This window comes from Haplochromis burtoni, unplaced genomic scaffold, assembly GCF_018398535.1.
Source record: "Haplochromis burtoni strain Fernald_Lab_line unplaced genomic scaffold, NCSU_Asbu1 Contig_113, whole genome shotgun sequence".
NCBI lineage: Eukaryota > Metazoa > Chordata > Actinopteri > Cichliformes > Cichlidae > Haplochromis > Haplochromis burtoni.
This window is the reverse complement of record NW_024582474.1, coordinates 1888478-1907356: the sequence shown is the minus strand read 5'-3', so window position 1 is coordinate 1907356 and position 18879 is coordinate 1888478. Positions and strand designations below refer to the sequence as shown.

At 40.2% G+C, this 18879-nt stretch overlaps 1 protein-coding gene across 1 annotated transcript in view; it reads left to right on the top strand.

Moving 5' to 3' along the window:
• The window catches only part of sf3b3 (splicing factor 3b, subunit 3), a 21369-nt gene extending 2740 nt beyond the window's left edge, over window positions 1-18629 (top strand). Inside the window, exons 4-26 of the mRNA XM_042223541.1 lie at window positions 436-608; window positions 811-952; window positions 1335-1447; window positions 1718-1855; window positions 2724-2827; window positions 2907-3072; window positions 3209-3304; window positions 3685-3757; window positions 4158-4309; window positions 5202-5357; window positions 6268-6423; window positions 7865-8008; window positions 8308-8430; window positions 8642-8796; window positions 9019-9193; window positions 9664-9869; window positions 10423-10579; window positions 12117-12242; window positions 13914-14126; window positions 14270-14368; window positions 16891-17034; window positions 17176-17280; window positions 17395-18629. Coding sequence (XP_042079475.1) covers window positions 436-608; window positions 811-952; window positions 1335-1447; window positions 1718-1855; window positions 2724-2827; window positions 2907-3072; window positions 3209-3304; window positions 3685-3757; window positions 4158-4309; window positions 5202-5357; window positions 6268-6423; window positions 7865-8008; window positions 8308-8430; window positions 8642-8796; window positions 9019-9193; window positions 9664-9869; window positions 10423-10579; window positions 12117-12242; window positions 13914-14126; window positions 14270-14368; window positions 16891-17034; window positions 17176-17280; window positions 17395-17535 — 3257 coding nt within the window. The 3' untranslated portion in view covers window positions 17536-18629. The remainder of the gene's footprint in view (window positions 1-435; window positions 609-810; window positions 953-1334; window positions 1448-1717; window positions 1856-2723; window positions 2828-2906; window positions 3073-3208; window positions 3305-3684; window positions 3758-4157; window positions 4310-5201; window positions 5358-6267; window positions 6424-7864; window positions 8009-8307; window positions 8431-8641; window positions 8797-9018; window positions 9194-9663; window positions 9870-10422; window positions 10580-12116; window positions 12243-13913; window positions 14127-14269; window positions 14369-16890; window positions 17035-17175; window positions 17281-17394) is intronic.
• The last annotated feature ends 250 nt before the right edge of the window (window positions 18630-18879 follow it).

The window sequence follows — 18879 nt, the reverse complement described above, 5'->3', positions numbered from 1 at the left end:
CTAATGTTTTTGTCACTTTTTATGGAATCTAACTCAAAGTAAGGTCAGTACTTCCACGCTTTGAATGCTGCACTCTCATACTCTCTCCCGCACTCATATGATCCATTGTTGATCTGCGCACAGCTGTTGTTACGAACGTCGCACTCGCTTACGTTACTGTCATGAGACATTCTCGCAAAAAAATCACGGTTTTAGTAACGCAGCGTTCCTACGGGAAAGTAACGTTAATCTAATTACCGTTTTTGCAATAGTAATCCCTTACTTTACTCGTTACCTGAAAAAAGTAATCAGATTACAGTAACGCGTTACTGCCCATCTCTGGTGTTGAGTTACTATTGTTTAAATCCTGAAGAAAATTTATATACACACATATAAATAGTTGTATTAAACCAGTTAAATGAAGCACACAATATGTTTTGTCATTTATCTGACTAGGAGCGATAGAGAAACAGAAGCTGGTGTATATTCTGAACAGAGATGCTGCTGCGAGACTGACCATCTCCTCTCCACTGGAAGCCCATAAAGCAAACACACTGGTCTACCATGTGGTTGGAGTCGATGTTGGGTTTGAAAATCCCATGTTTGCCTGCTTAGAGATGGACTATGAGGTAAGGACACAAAGCACAAAGGTGCAGGGCTGCTGAATTTCACATACACTGAACTGTTGTTGTGTGATGAGTTTTCATGTCTCTTCTCTGACTGTCACTGGAGAAAGATTTAACTTCTCTGACCTCAGCATGACTTTAATTGAAAAAAACAGTCATGTTTTGTTTGTTTACCAGAATAATCATGTGTGTTTAATGTCTACAGGAAGCTGACAACGACCCAACAGGAGAAGCTGCTGCCAACACACAACAGACGCTCACCTTTTACGAGCTGGATCTCGGCCTGAACCATGTGGTCCGCAAGTACAGCGAGGCATTGGAAGAACATGGAAATTTCCTCATAACTGGTGAGCATTTGAGTAGTGTTGGTCATATTTAAAGGAAACAACAGTAGTGTTATTCATCAGGTAGGGAGTAGTTGAAATATCAACATTTTTACAAATTGATTTGCTTTCAGAAGATAATCATTGCAGCGAGGTTACAAAGAATTGTTACATCAATGTGTTGTAGATGTGATGAGTTTGTCATGTCTCTTCTCTGAGAAACACTGGAGAAAGATTCACCCTCTCTGATCTCTACAAAAGTTTACCAACGCAATAACACAGCGTTAGATGTCATATTAAAAGAAAGCATTCTGTTGTAAAATAGAGATTACTGTGCTTTTTTTGAAATTCTTACTCCTTCATCATTATGTTTTTTAAAAATGACAACCCTTCTAAATGCTTCCAGTTCCTGGTGGTTCTGATGGGCCCAGTGGGGTTTTAATCTGCTCTGAAAACTACATCACCTACAAGAATTTTGGAGACCAGCCTGACATTCGCTGTCCCATTCCACGGCGTAGAGTGAGTCCTTCTTACAGGAATGCACATTAAAAAGCAAATATTTATAGTACAGGATTTCCTGTGCAGATTTTAAGTGTGTTTTGATGCATCATAACATCAGTACACATCGTGAGACTTTACCTGATTTTAAGCTGTGAGTCACTAAGTAGATTTTAAACATTTTTTTCTCTGTTCATGTGGAATTTTGGTTGTTTTGCAAGTCCCACATTGTTCTTTGCATGAACATCTATTTTTATCCTCCCTCACATTCTCTTCTGCTCCACCCCACAGAACGACCTGGATGACCCAGAGCGTGGCATGATATTTGTGTGCTCAGCTACCCACAAGACCAAGTCCATGTTCTTTTTTCTGGCCCAGACTGAGCAGGGAGACATCTTTAAGGTTACTCTAGAAACTGATGAAGAAATGGTAAGGATGGATGGAAACTAGACATTTTTAACAAATTTATTTAATGGGACTAATTATGTTCACTTCCAGCTTCTGTTTTTTTTCTTTATTTTTTTCTTTCTTAGAATCACAGTTGCTTGATTAACAAACACTAGATAAACATGTCGTATTTATCTTATCCTGCCCAGTTTATGTAATTGCTCAGTTTATCCAATGTCTGAAAATAGGCTTTTTACTCGATTTCTTTTTCATGGCTCATCTTATTAAGAGCTCACTTTCAATTTGATTAGCTCCTTCAGCTTCTTCAAAAAGAGCCAAATGCTTATAAACTCACTCTTTTACTTTTATAGGGAAATCTGTAGCGTGTTGACATTAGCTTAGCAAGAAAGTAGCAAACGCAAATACTCTTGTTCTCAGCAGGGATTACTTTTAAATTCTTCATTAACATTTCTTGAACTTTTGTCATTATGTGTGTGAATGGGTGGATGACTGAACGTGTAAAGCGCTTTGGGGTCCTTAGGGACTAAGTAAAACGCTATACAAATACAGGCCATTTACCATTATTGGTTTTCTATTCCTCCCACCGTCCAAAGACATGCAGCTTGTGAGGATGAGGTTATATTGGATAATCCAAATTACCACTAGGTGTGAATGTGCGAGTGAATGTGAGTGTGAATGGTTGTCTGTCCCTGTGTGTTGGCCCTGCGACAGACTGGCGACCTGTCCAGGGTGTACCCCGCCTCTCGCCCTATGACAGCTGGGATAGGCTCCAGCGCCCCCCGCCCGCGACCCTGAAGAGGATAAGCGGAACTGGATGGATGGTTTTCTATTTATGCTCATTATAATACATATTCCCGTAATAAAAAACGATGCTTGTTTTGTCTCTTAGGTCACAGAAATTAGGCTGAAGTACTTTGACACAATTCCCGTTGCAACAGCGATGTGCGTCCTGAAGACTGGCTTCCTCTTTGTGTCTTCAGAGTTTGGAAACCAGTAGGTTGCAAACAGAAACTCAGGTGTTTCTTTTCGTATCTCTCAGTCTTTGATTAACCTCTATTTCTCTTTCCCTTAGTTACCTTTACCAGATTGCCCACTTGGGTGATGATGATGATGAGCCCGAGTTCTCATCGGCAATGCCGCTGGAAGAGGGAGACACCTTCTTCTTTCAGCCACGCCCACTTAAAAATCTTGTGCTGGTGGATGAACAGGAGAACCTGTCACCAATCATGTCCTGTCAGGTGAGTGTCCTGTCAGAGGAACATGGGGACTAATCTAATTGCCTGAACTTGTTGCGGTGTGAGACAGATTTTTTTCTTAAATCTTAAACCAGAACATTTCTGGCTCATTGACTACTCTCTTCCTACTTTCTTCCAGATTGCTGATTTGGCCAATGAGGACACACCTCAGCTTTATGTATCATGTGGACGAGGACCCCGGTCCACTCTAAGGGTCCTTCGGCACGGACTGGAGGTACACACACTGTTTTTTTTCTAACGTAATTAGAGAAAGCCCACACATGTACTTTGCTGGCTGTGAAATTGATGAGTTTTTTCATGTCTCTTCTCTGAACAAATACTGAAGAGTCTTTTACTATCTCTGATTCCAGCAAACACACAAAGCCTTCTTTTCATATCACACTTTGAACGACTGTTAGCTTGGTGTCACGTTTTTCCCAGCCTTTGAGTTACGCTCACAATGTTGGCTGTACCCTGTTAATGTCTTACTTCCATTACTGTGAAGATGAGCTTTTAAAAATGGTTTGTTGTGTTTGTCTTTGTAATGATGATAAACTTTCAATTTTCTTTTTCTTTCCCCCACCCTGTCTGTTCCCCTCTCTCCGCCTCTGTCAGGTTTCAGAGATGGCTGTGTCTGAACTGCCCGGTAACCCCAATGCTGTGTGGACTGTACGCAGACATGTAGAAGGTAAGAATATTCTTGTTCCAGGATGTGTGTGGCTAATCAAGGTTATAAAACATTCTGAAAGGAAGAAAAGTCTGTGAAACATATTCCTGTTATGTTAATGTACATCACTGGTTAGCTGTTTAGTATAAGATGTTAGGCAGCCACTCACCACTAGCTGGAGCAGCTGCCCTGACAGATATCCCTATGTTTGTGATGCGACAGCCACATGAAGCAGTGTGGCGCTGCAGTACACGCATGCAGTACATGCTGGAGATGAACATTTCTTTGCTGACTCTATTAAAGTAAACTAACATATAACCACCTACTGAAACAGTGTGCAACCAAACTTGTGTGTTCAATGCCATTAGTATTTTTTTTTTTTTTTTCTTCTGATCAATACTGTGTTTACTCTGGTTCTTAGATGAGTTCGATGCCTACATTATTGTCTCTTTCGTCAATGCCACTCTGGTTCTGTCCATCGGTGAGACTGTAGAAGAAGTGACAGATTCTGGTTTTCTGGGAACAACACCCACTCTCTCCTGCTCACTCCTGGGTGAAGATGCGCTTGTACAGGTGCGTAAATGTACCTCATCTGCACATCACCTTTGGGTATTTTCACCACTGTGCCATTTAGTCCATTTAAGTCAAATTGTGGCTTATTTTCTTACATGGTGGGGTTCGTTTGTTACAATGTTAGAACAGGTGTTCTCTGCCCAGTTCCGAGTGAGCAGTTTGTTTATTGTGTGAACATGATTCAACTTTGAGCTGCTCAGGTGCATGTTACAAGTTTGAGCTTCCCATAGCCAAATATGCTTTGCATTCTGGGATGTGGCAGGGTACCGTAGACGTGCAAAGGTCAGTATGGGTTTGCAACCAGCCGTGAAATGAATATAAATTGTCCATGTTCTCAAATAGTTCAGAACACAGCACTTCCTGTATTTTGTATTCTTGTTGCTCCTGGTCCAAACACATGAGCTGGCCAATAACTTCACTGAACGTTCTCAAGTGGTTTGTAATGACTCGCTCTGTGTGAAGAGAAACCAGACCATGGGTAAAAGCTACACGTGTAAGAGTAAAGAGTAAACGAAGTATAGGTGTAAAAACACCCTTAGACATTGCAAAGAAATTTCAAAGTAATCCAGATGCACATGAGCAGCTTTGATAATTGCATTTTATCATAATTCCAATAATTTCTAAAAAACTAAACGAAAACCTTCCTTTGCATCAAAGGAAGCATTTCGAAATTCGAAATTTATTTTAGTTTTTGTTCAGCAGATGATGTACATTTTAAAGGTTATGTTATCAGTTTCTTTTTGTGTGTTAAGCACAAATAATTAATACAGTTCATGCATTAATTCATCTAATTACACAAAGATGGCCATTTATTCATCATCAACCCAATCTAGTACTTTGTCTTTTCTCTCCATCTTACCTCTGTGGTTCTTTCACTCCCTCCCCCATACAGGTTTACCCAGATGGTATCCGTCACATCCGAGCAGACAAGCGTGTGAACGAGTGGAAAACTCCTGGTAAAAAAACTATTGTCCGCTGTGCTGTGAACCAGCGGCAAGTAGTCATCGCCCTCACTGGTGGGGAGCTGGTCTACTTTGAGATGGACCCGGTAAGGAAGTAGATTATTTTTGTGTTATCCGATCATCCTCTTGTGCCCCTCTGACATTCTGTTCAGCCTCCATAATGCCTACAATGTGGCATGTGCACGAAAAATAAAACTGTTGGTGGAGTGAAGAAATCCAAAACTGAAGAGTCTATTTCATCACCTCCAGCTTTAAGTGAGACAACATAGGCTATAACAGCTTTCTCCTTGTTCAGAGCAATGAGTGATTTGGGCTGCTGTAAATAGTGGTCATAAGAGAAAATTTCCTCTTTTTTAAAAAAATGTTTTTTTCCTTCGGCCTGTAGTTCGATTATCTTTACTGTGTGAAATAGATCACCTGTTTCTGCTCCGCACTGCACTGTCTTCCCTACACACGGTGAAGTGTTTCATTGACAAGGTTACAGTTATACTGCGTACTAATTAAAAAGCAATACAATAGACAGAAATACTGCCATCAATCTTCAGGAATATTGTCCATTGGCAGAATCCTAGTTTCCACTTTCATGCTGTGTTTAACAAGTATTAGTTATGCTTTGTAGTAAAAGGTTTTCACAAAAATACTGCGTTGAGCTTTATGTAGACTATGTGAAGGCCCAGTGCCGCCGCCCCCCCCCCCCCAAAAAAAATAAAAAAAAACAAATCTTTTTTTGGGGTTAATCAGTCAAATGATTTGACGGGCTTATTCAGCACTTCATTTTATAGAAGGCAATTTCACAATTGACTGCACAGTTAAATTGCCTTATCATTAGCTTCACTTAATTTATTTTCCTGCAGAGTATCTGATGATTTAATTCTAACACTAATATTGAATATCTCAGGTTCCATATTGAATAGAGGAAGATGACTGAACTGAGGTGACGGAAAATCTGTTTATTAATCCTGCTGCTGTCTGTATTTCACTTTTGATTTTTTTCAGTCTGGCCAGCTGAATGAGTACACAGAGAGGAAAGAGATGTCTGCAGATGTGGTTTGTATGAGCCTGGCCAACGTTCCTCCTGGTGAGCAACGCTCCCGATTCCTGGCTGTTGGGCTGGCTGACAACACTGTTCGCATCATCTCCCTGGATCCTTCGGTATGAGCTTGACACAGAGATTATCAATGAGACCCTTTTTTGTTTCGAATTGGAGGTGTTGCTCAGAAATTGCTTTTGCTGGTTTATCTGCTGGCATGTGATTGAGCCCATGACAGCTTGTATCCGAACAAGATGTCAGGTACTTTAGTTTTGGGTATGTCTTTGCCATCTTTGATGTTTGTTCCTATAGAGGTTTGTTTTGGTCCTAGTAACATTTGGCCGTTCAGTTTATTGTTGATTGACAGCAAAGACTATTTTCATGCTCTGAGGGGACAGACATGCAAATTTTGGCACTTGTGTTCACTTTTGAAAGCTAGTATCCATTATCTGCTGCACTACAGAAATTCGTTTGCCAGTCATCTTCACAGTATGTGGAGTCAGAGTGTGTACTCACACACATGCACATCCCCTTTCAGGCTTAAAATGAGGACGTCATGTTGCTTCTAGTTTCTTAATTTATTGCCCTTGCAGTGGTAATGGGTATTTTCAACTGTTGAAAAGTTTTTCTCATATTCATAAACCAAACTGTGCTGCTCAGCCAAATTTGCACATTGTCACTGTACTCTCAGGTCTTTCCCATTGTGCAGAATGAGTAACAGAATTTAGCCTGTGTTTAGCATCCAAGTTTGAAGGAATCCATGGTTAACCACTTAAGAATTCCTGGTAAACTTATAAATGTAAAAATGACTGGAAATATACTTCAGCTAGATTTTTAATTATAGGATTTCCCTGAAGGCTCGGGAGCATCTGAGATAAATATTAATTTAATGTCAACAATTTCAGCAGCCTTCTGCAGAACCTGCTGAAAGTAAATAATCCCAAAAAACAGAGATGTTTTAGCTGATTAACTTCTACAGAACTTAGTTTAGACCGTGATGCTCAGTGTGAAAATACAGTCCCTCCAAAAGTCCCTACTATCCAGGAAAGGTTCCTGTGGTGGGAACTTAATTAATGATTGGCATAAATCCCTTTAAGGCTAAATTAATCTTAGTTTCTTATTAGGTCAGTACAAAGTAATGTTGTCATGTTTAGGAAACAATTACATCCTTCTTTTAGGGAAAACTTTGTACAACATGAAAGTTGTCTGACCACTTTTACTGCCTCTTAAGATGACCAGTAACCTTAAAATATTCATTGGACATTAACTGGAGATTTCTGCTTCCCTGTTTAAAACGTGTAAGCCAGAAAATAATGCTTTGGGTATTCAGTAATGTGTTTTTTTTCCCCCCCAAAAAGGTCTGGATTAAAATATCTCGTCTGCCTTAACTATTTCAATAGAAGTGTAAATTTTAAAAACTTTAAAAACAATTACAGGATAAGAATCTTTTTTGTTTACGTGCACGTTTAAACAATTGAATGGTGCTGTTACACAAAAACTTAATGTTCGGATTCCTTTGCATGTTGCTATTTTTCTGACCCCCTGAAACTTTACCATGTTCAGGACTGCCTGCAGCCACTGAGTATGCAGGCCCTACCAGCCCAGCCAGAGAGTCTGTGTATCGTGGAGATGGGAGGGGTGGAGAAACAGGATGAACTTGGAGACAAAGGAACCATAGGCTTTCTCTACCTTAATATTGGGCTTCAGGTATTCTTTCACATTTAAATATCTCAGGTTTCATGTTGAAGTTGAAGACATTTTACTTTTAAATCACAGCTCTGTAAAACCAAATGTAATACAGGGATTGTGTACAGGCGTGAGTTCAGATCGATCTTGTACCTAAAATCCAAACTGATAATGTTTTTCATGCTTGATCAATTAGCAGTCAGGGAGCATAGTCCAGAGCAAAGATTGTCACAATTGTCATGTTATGTCAGCTTATGTTGCTATACATTTCAGCTTATGTAGAGGTTTTCTGCTAATGTGTTTTTGCTCCTCTTTCTCAGAACGGTGTGCTTCTGAGGACTGTCTTGGACCCAGTGACTGGAGACTTGTCAGATACCAGAACACGCTACCTGGGATCACGACCTGTTAAACTGTTCAGAGTCAGAATGCAAGGACAGGAAGCTGTATGTAACTCGAACGCTTACTCAGAATTAGCTCATAAATACAAATATGTGCATTTACAAAAATATTGTTTGTTTTGTCAGTTTTTAATGCTTGTGATCATATTAAGTCAGAAATATTTATATTAAACCTTAAGATTTAAAAATAAATTTGTCTTTTTCATCACTGATTATAAATTAATTGATAAATTGATGTCTTTTCTCTTGCTGACAGGTGCTTGCAATGTCCAGTCGCTCCTGGCTCAGCTACTCTTACCAGTCTCGTTTCCATCTGACTCCTCTCTCTTATGAGACTCTGGAGTACGCCTCTGGTTTTGCCTCTGAGCAATGTCCAGAAGGCATAGTGGCCATCTCTACCAATACTCTAAGGTATGGATGCACTTAGAGCATTTTTTTTGTAAAACATAGGCATCACTGTTTGTGTAATGGAGTTCAAACTGAAGAAATCCAGCATCTGTTATGTATTATCGCAATTTAAATAACTCTAAACGTCTTATGTTCAAAGTGTTTATAAATCTGCAGAAATAAGTTTATTGAAGGGCGAAAAATATATTTTTATATAAATCTCACCTGTGCTCGTCTGCCTGGTAGAATCTTGGCTTTAGAGAAACTTGGAGCCGTCTTCAACCAAGTGGCCTTCCCACTTCAGTACACTCCCAGGAAATTTGTAATCCACCCAGAGACCAACAACCTCATTTTGATTGAAACTGACCACAACGCCTACACCGAGGCCACCAAAGCTCAGAGAAAGCAACAGATGGCTGAGGTATGACTATATCGTTGTGACCCAACTAGTGGTGTTAACATCTGTCTGCGGTTACTCTCAGTAATAAATTTATTAAGGGCAAGAAGTCGGCATGTCGGGTATAAACAAGAGAGAACAGAAATTTGTTCCTGTGTGAGTTATTTTTCCAGGTTAGAGCCTAAAAAAGTAGGTTTATTAAATTATAAACCTACTTTTATATTTAGGAGTTTTTCCTGACATCCTTTTACTGTTTTTGTGTTTTTCTCACTGATAAACCCAACAGTAGAAATAATGAGAAGTAGAATTTGGTAGTTTAATGGCATTTTGTCTCTGATGATAATTATATTATGAATTAATAATCTTTGTGATGGCAGACATTCCCATCACAGTTTGTAGTCTAGAATATCATTTCCATATGGCTGGTTTTATTCAAATAACAGTTGCCAACATGTCATAAACAGAAAATCACATCCCTTCTTTTGCCACTGTAGGAGATGGTAGAAGCTGCAGGTGAGGATGAAAGAGAACTGGCTGCTGAGATGGCTGCTGCATTCCTAAATGAAAATCTTCCAGAAGCCATTTTTGGTTCACCCAAAGCCGGCGCAGGACAGTGGGCCTCACTAGTGCGGCTGGTTAATCCCATACAAGGTTCTACACTGGATCAAGTGCAGCTGGAACAGAACGAAGCTGCGTTCAGGTGAGTAGTACTCATGATGGGTGGGTGGGGTTTAAGTGAGGTTAAACAGTCTGACCCTGGGCTGTTTCTCATTTATTATGCCTTTCTCTTTGATGGACAGTGAGCCTCCCAAATTCCAAGCCCTTCATTAATACTCAGTGTTGTTTCTTAATCAGCCGTTGACATAGTGAAAATAGTTTGGGCTGCCATTGTAGAGGTTCTTCGGTTTCACCTGGTGACAAATGAACCTTTTTCAAAACGACACTTTGTGTCGATTTGTATCAGCACCTGCTGAAAACAGGCACAGTATTTTTTTAATGCAGCAAAATGCTTATTAAGATTTAATTCCATACTATGGGCATCATTTAAAGGTAATAAAATTTGTGATTTTGGAAGGCAGGCTACTGGATCCATCAAAAGCATCACTTTCTGATATAAAACAGTATTTTTGGCCATGTTTTGAAGGTTATAGCTAATATTTTGTGTTAATATATTTCTAAATGATTAGCGTGACTAATCTAAACTAGCAATATAGTATATAGGTGGGTCTGATGTTGTACTTGGTGTTTTTCAGTGTGGCCGCTTGTCGATTCACCAACACGGGTGACGATTGGTACGTCCTGGTCGGTGTTGCCAGAGATATGATTCTCAACCCAAGGTCAGTGGGCGGCGGCTTCATCTACACATATCGACTCGTCAGTGGAGGGGAGAAGCTGGAGTTTGTGCACAAGGTGGGTTTCAGTGACATTAGGGGTTAATTTTATTAAGCTTGTTTCTCCTTGAATATTTATTAGGCTGAAGCTGATTCACTCTCATCTTTTGCTGTTTATACTGGGGAATACTGATGTAAACGGCATAAAAGTGCTTGTCTGTGTCATATTTGGCTTTAGTTTGATTCATAAAGCAAATCAACATTTCATTCTGTAGGCTCTGCAACAATTTAATGCTTAGGTGCTGTGCTTTGTTTTTTGGCCTTCTGGTGCAGCTGCACGTGTGCAAGTTTCAAAAGATTTCTGCCGTCACTCTGCTGTAACAGTACTCAGAGCAAGTCAGCTGGAGAGGACGTTCAGACCTTGTAGCAAGTGCAGCTCTATCATGAAAGGCTGAGTAAATAAAAATAATTCACAGCCCAAGGGAGTTTGAAGAAAATAGTTAGTGTGACAGGCGACTTACAGATGTCAGAAAGATGTATATACGGTTTCTTTGGGAGATGTTGGCTTTTATCACCTTTGCGCTTACCCAGGGACTGTGTGCAGGCCATGATTTGAGACAGATGTTAAGACGAGGACTGGACTCGAGGAAAGTCTATTCAGAATGCATGAAGCAAGACAGACTGATACAAAATTTTGATGATGGGATGAAACACAGCTGTTGCTGTCCCAGTTGTCACAGACTCGCTGGGCAATTCCCCAAGAAACCCCACCAGGGTGGAGACGATCAGGGTGAATCAGCCCACATACGTTTGTTACCTGATGTGGATTAACAGGGGAAATGACTCATGAGTGTTGTGTTTCGCAGTGGTATCAGGAATTTCCCGACCACTTAACCAGATCTGATATTTTAGATGATTCTATCAGGTCACAACTCACTTTTTTCCCTGTTTGTTATATAACCAGAGATATCAGAGTATGCACAATAAGATGACACATTTCTGAGTGCAAAGTCATGACAGCATCTTGGATGTAGGCAGACGCACTTTTCTGAGATGGCTGTGTCGTTGGGTGTATGTTCCAACAGGGCAATAAACTAGAAATATCCATCAAACTGTGACAGGCCCGCTGAAGGCCACGGAGAAAGCAGAGCGACGGGTTGAAAGGTTTTTCCTGTCCAGGATGTCTGAGCTCACAACACACTCTTAGTCACTCTCCAGAGGGGAAATTTGGATTCTCAAGTTGCATTTTAGTTGTAATTTGGGCATATCTTAGACAGGGAAAGTATTGACGATGTCTGACTCATGACTGGTGTAATCTTATTTGAGAAATATAATTTACCAAAATACTTTCTTAATGTTTCAACAGGTAAAGAGTTTGTTTATGCGGTTGTTCAGAAGTGCTTTTCTAAGAAAATCGTTAAAAAATGAACATGTTAAAAATAAACAGCTGGGATCTGTAGTAAATCTAAAACCACAGGCAGATTTCACTGTAGCTGTTTTACAATCTCTTATGATGACTAAAACTGTGTTTAGTGAGACTTCCTTTCGTGTTCTTTAAAAAGCTCTGTATCTGTTTCAATCTTTATCTGAACCCAGATTGTTTTGTTTATTTCTAGACCCCAGTAGAGGACGTGCCTTTGGCAATCGCACCATTCCAGGGACGAGCCCTAGTTGGAGTGGGAAAACTGCTTAGAATCTACGACCTGGGGAAAAAGAAGCTGCTACGCAAGTGTGAGAACAAGGTAAGACAAGGACGTCTGGACACAAACATCTATACACCCTATATAAATATTCTCTCTTCCACCTGCGAATCCCACTTTCTATCAAAGGTTCTTTATAGAGATGATGAATATAGTTGATCTGAAAATATAGACGATGAAGAATTAGTCTTTAAAGATTTACTAAAAGGAGCCAACTTTGACCTGACCCATGATCAATGAGTTGATGAGCAGAAGCATCCCAATCCGGGATGTAATCAGGCTTACATCATAAAATTATTAATTTCAGAATAAGAAACAAAAAGTGTCATCATGAAAAATAAATAAATAAAATCCAGTTCACTTTTTACTGGACACATCTGACTATAGCTTTCGCCAGACGGGCATGGTTTAAACAGATATTACAGCTTTTACAAAGCTAGCTAGCATAAGAAACATCAGAAGATACTGATATTCTATTTGAACATGTGCTGTGTAACCAGCACAACAGGTGCTCAGTACAGTGACACAGAAAAAACGAATCACAATACAAGACATTCGTACTACAATAGTTACACTGCTAAATGATAGTCAATAATCTCAATTGCAGACCTGCATTTTTATTAATTAATCTTGTTAAAAACAACACTGTAGTACAGATGATTATTTATTAAAACTTTCAAATATACTTTAACTGGCTGGTAAATAGTCTCAACTCTTCGAAACCAATTTCAAAAAAAGTTTCCTCTGTATGTGGATAGCTTTATCTCTGTTTGCACTCTGGGTTTTCCTTCCTGTGAAAAGAAAAGAAAAGGTTTTATCTAATGGTGCATGGCCGATTTGTTCCAGATTAGCCATCAGGGACTTTTTCAAAGTTCCTAATGGCACGACGCCTTTATCTTTATTAACCAAAGCAAACTGCACCGTTTTGTAAGAAGCAGAGGTGCCTTTATATAAAGAACAAACCACCTGAAGGGTGTTTTCAATGCAGCAAAGTAATTGTTGTAAACGGGGTCAAGACTGAGTGTGAGGGTGTCTAGTTTTTGTTTGCAGACACTTTGTGTTTAGGTTTTAGAGGTTTGAAGCACTTGTTGTGCTGTAGAGCAAATCTTTTCATGAGTGTATGTGATGCATCACGCTTTTGCATAAACATTTTTCCCAGAATGTTTTGGTTGAAATTAACAGCCTGCATTGAAACTTCTCTGTGTAACAGGATATAAAAATAGTGCGGTCTGTTTTGAAACGTAAGATCTGGACGTGTTTAAGGGGGAAAAACATTGCACTCCTTAAGTTTGTGGGGCTTTAACAGTCACACAGAACAACTTTACTTTAACGCGTAAACAGTAAAGACCAATGTTGTATCTAATTAATGAACAGCTGATGTGCAGCAGTGTTGCCGCCTGAGTGTTGTGTTGCAGATAAGATGCATGTAGCTGACAGTTGAGTTAATACCATACAGTACAGTGCATACATAAACACATGTGCATTGTATAGCCCCTCTGGATTATACTTTTAACAATTGTTTCCAGTCTATTTAGTCCCTCCCTTAATCGTTACATCCTGTAGTGTGTAACGTGAGAAGTTTTAATGAGTGTGAGCAAGTCCTTTTTCACAGCGCTGCACAGGACACCACTTGGGGAACATGTCCAGATTGCATTATTTTCTTTTAAAACACTTGACTGAGTGTACCTCACTGCTCTCCCTAACTCTTTGTAGCACATTCCCAACCTGGTGACTGGCATCCACACCATTGGCCAGCGTGTCATCGTGTCTGATGTCCAGGAGAGTCTGTTCTGGGTTCGTTACAGACGTAATGAGAACCAGCTCATCATCTTCGCTGATGACACATATCCCCGCTGGGTGACGACGGCCTGTCTGCTCGATTATGACACCATGGCTGCTGCTGACAAGTTTGGGAACATCAGCATCGTAAGTAAAGGGCGAGAAGTGTTTGGGGGTGTATATTGTATTTTTGTGGGCGAATAAAGCCAGAAAACATCAAGACCATCAGCCCTAAACAAAATTTTCTGCAATGATGTAATGTCTCCATGTTTTGTCCTTGGTTTGCTTAGGTGCGTCTCCCCCCTAACACAAGTGATGATGTGGATGAAGACCCCACAGGGAACAAGGCTCTATGGGACAGGGGCCTCCTCAATGGAGCATCACAGAAGGTACACATATGCTTCACCTTTTCACGTTTCTGGAATTAAACAGTGTGTCTGAGCAGATGAAGCATAGACTCAAAAAAGAGAAGTGAGTGAATTAAAAAGGACATTGTCTCTCTGGATGCCAACAGATAATAAATAAAAGTGAGGTTAAAGAGGTTTAAGGGAAAGACGTGGGTCTTCGATGAGTTTGTGTAAACATCAAGGGATGGGGAAGTTCTTAATGGTAAACCATTCCATACTTTTGGACCAATGACTGTAAAACTTGGTTTCAAGTCTGTGCGTGGGATGGAGAGCAATGGTTGGTAAGCAAATTTGAGGAATCTGGAGGTGGGATGGAGGGTAAGCAGTTCAGAAATGTGATGTCGTGCCAGTGCCTCGCAGTCCTTTAGAAACAAATAAATGAGTCTTGACAGCTGTTGCTGCCCCGGAGCAGAGGTCTTCAGCTTGACCTCAAAGTGAAAGAACAATTTAGATTTAACATGCATTGTCTGTTCAGACCTGCTTCAGGCTTGTGCATCGGGTTAATGCTTCAAATTTTTAAAAAAAGCTTAGAGTTACTTAAACATTTAAACAATCGTTCATCATTTTCTGTGACTGAGCAGTATAGGCCACAAATGATATCTCAATATATTTTTTAAAAGGGGATATAAGCCAGTATTTTATAAGGTAACCAGAAGTGAGATTATTAAAATATTAATAATAAAATATACAGTAAGTCATGTAGAAAAGAATGTAGCAGGGGCTTCTGCATTTTGAAGAAAATATCAAAGCACTTTCACTTTCCTGATGTTTAAAATAATAGGACTGGTTCAGATGAGATGTTAAAGGCTGTGTATGTAAAACGTATGTTTTAACATTAAGTAAATGTATACTTTGAAACTTCATTCATTGTTGGGCCTGTGCTGTTTTGCTCTCTTTTAAACCAAATCTGAACTGCAAAAAGAGAAACTGAAAGCTGCTGCAAACACAACCCTTACTATACTAAGAGCTTTACATTACGGCAAAGTATATTGATGCAATGGATACTGTCTAATTCTACATCTTTTGAGAATATGTTGAATTATTTAAAAAAAATTACTTTACCATTTATGTTTAGAAATTAGTGTAGATGTTAAATGTGGTATTTTAACATTGGTTGCAAAGTACAAAGATGTTTATCCTGCAAGTAGCAAGTGTACACTTTTATGAGGCAAAGCAGAAAACTGTGGCTTTAGGTGGGATAACTGAGGCAGACCTCTGCTACATCGCATGCATCCAGTGCTGAAATCTGGCCCGGTGTACTAATCTGCCTCCCTGGCCACTCCAACCTCCGCAGACACACCACCATCAACCACAAGTTTAACCTACTCTCAAATGCAACCAACACAAGCCGCGCACACACAGGAGAAACACACCGGATCACTCATCCCACATTTTAAATCCTGGTCAGAAACTGTTTAGGTAGCACATAGACTGGGAAAGTCCCTCCAGTGTAGTCATTATGAGCTGGTCCCAGTTGCCATTGTGACACAGTGTGTGCTATTTCTGCTTGTGCACGCTGCACGCATAGATTCATTTGAGTTTGGAAATGTACCGTATCTATATATAGACATGGGTGTGGATGTCTTGACTTGTCTTTATGCAAAATGATGTCTGTCTATGCGTCTGTCCAGCCGGCAAGTCACGTGGCTCGGCCAAAATGCTGCCATACATGATATATGCCATACAAAGTAGAGGCTTTTCTACTCTGAGCACTCAAAGTGTTTTTCCTTACAAGGCTCATTCACCCAATCACGCAGATTCATATAAGCAGTATTTTCTATACCTAAGATTTTATATCAGTTGCACACTCTAACATCTTGCTTAAGGATACTTTGACATGCACTCCAATAGCCAGGGAATCGATCCATTGAGCTTCCCTTTGATAGATGACTCGCTCTGTCCAGTGCCTGGTGAATCACTATACAAGAAAGTTGATGTCAAATTGACCTGACATCCATTGTGCATGTGTAGATTTTTGTAATCCAGTGTACAGCTGGGGCTGCAGTGGTCAAACACTTTGTATGAAACATTTTCAGGTGAAATAAACCGTTACAGGTTCAAGTAAGGGGAAGCGGTTGTCTTCTTTGCACATCTTTCTGACTTATTTGTGGAGTACAGAGGTCATTTCCACTCTGCTTGTCCCTCCTTAGTCCCAGATGTGGTCTAATTAGCCTAATATTGAGGTTTTATTACTACACAATGCTCCCTTGGTATTCACAGTACCTTCTGATTACTATCATCATCATTGGTTTGGTGGTTTCTGGACGGTTATCAGATTAAACCATCAGGACCAATTTCATCCAGGTGGAGGATGAAAGTGTTTCTTATTTTGACTCAGACTGGCAGTTAATGTGCTTTATGTGCACATGCAGCTGTCAGAACAGCCAATCTTCGGAGATAAAATGGCCTCAGGTGACATATCTGATCTGACATATGATCAGATTTTTGTATTTTTTCTCTCTCTCTCTCTCTCTCTCTCTCTCTCTCTCTCTCTCTCTCTCCAGGCTGAGATAATAATGAACTACCATGTAGGAGAGACAGTGTTATCTCTGCAGAAGACTACTCTGATTCCTGGTGGTTCAGAGTCCCTGGTCTACACCACACTGTCTGGAGGCATCGGCATACTAGTCCCATTCACTTCACATGAGGTAAAACACTAAGATCTCATTTATGTGAACACACATGCACACTTTGCATGATCCTAAAGTAGTATTGTGTGGCTCAAATGGCCTCCCGATTTCTCTTCCTTCTCTTTTTAACCCCCCGGATTTCTTTATTTCGTCTGACAGGATCATGACTTCTTCCAGCACTTAGAGATGCATATGCGCTCAGAGTTTCCTCCTCTTTGTGGCAGAGACCATCTCAGCTTTAGATCCTACTACTTCCCAGTCAAGGTTGGGATTGTTTTTACACATCCGTCTTATTTTTATAATATAGTTTCAACTGCGGAACCTGTTTATTAAAAAATATTTGAGGATAACAAAAACAAATTCTGTCATTTTCTCCAGAATGTGATTGATGGAGATCTGTGCGAGCAGTTTAACAGCATGGACCCTCACAAGCAAAAAAGTGTGGCAGAGGAGTTGGACAGAACACCACCCGAAGTCTCTAAGAAGCTGGAGGACATTCGCACTCGCTACGCTTTCTAACCTCACACACGGACATTTCGCACAACACACATGAATTTTACCAATGCATACGTTTCAGGACCCACAGATCGTTGCTTTTCCCAGCTGCGAGTCATCTTTAGTGATTCAGAATGAGGTATTATGCGGTTACTGTGAGCAGACACCAGCTTACATGGAAACCTACAAGAAGCCACTCGGCTTGTAAGTGTCTCACGTTGACCACCTGTGACGTAATAACCTGCTTTCAAGTGTGTGAGCATTTAGCTGCTGCGTGAACAGGAATGACACACATACTTTTTCACGGGTCAGTTACTGAGAATTTGTCAGGTTTTTGTCACCTCCAACTACAGAAACCATGCATGCAGCACCACAAAGACACGTTACATGGAAACATGACAAAGCTGTTGTTTCTCTAAACATTGAGCAGTAGCTTTGGTGTCTTTCACACTTACATCTGTGCGAGCAGAATTTGGCACAGCTGTATGAGAGTTCACACGCTTGATCGCTTTTTCTGTTCACAAAGAGATCACAGTTAGAAAGTGTCAGTCATCGTGGAAGAAAATCATTTTTTTTATTTAAAGAGTTTTTGCATTCCCCCTAGTAGGAAAGGCTAGTTGATGTCTAATGTACACAAAGCTGTCTCTGAAATACTTCATTTTTGTGTATCCTCCAGCTTTGACCACAGGAAACTTTTTTTTATAATGATATCATTTTAATTTGTGCTAATTGGAATAATTTGTTGTGACACATACATACCATTGTCCCAGATGGTATAAAATTTCCCAGCCCCAAACCCTTCCTGTCTTTGTGATGTCATGTTGGCCCCCAGGCTCATTAAAAAGCACATTGCTTACTCACACCTGGGAGCCTAACACAAGCTGACACCTAACAGTGTGTAAGCTGCAGCCTGCAGTCCAACAAGTGCCGCCGTTCTGTGGAGTTGGTGGAAAAATACTGAAGGTTTGCACTGGGTGTTGTTCTTGTCAGTCCAGTAAATTCCCAACCTCAGCCACAGACATAGCAATCCACAGTAGTCACTGAATTTAGGGGGATTGTGGGACAGGTCAGTGGTCTGTTTTTGTAAATAAAGTTGTTTTTGTTCTTTACAATGCCAAGCGTCTGTATCATTTTATTTTATTCTCTTCACCTTAGTATGTTTGGAGAGCCTCAGTTTGATAAAGGATGTGTGACTTTAAATCTTTGTCATCATCAACACATTGGAGGCCCGATATTAAGATTAGTCATGACTGCATATACGCACAGCTGTAGTTGATGTGCCGATCAGCTGACGGCTTCTGTAAACGTGTAGTACAGACTCAACAAGGTGAAGCTGCTCAACTTCAAGGTGAGGAGAAAAGATTTAGA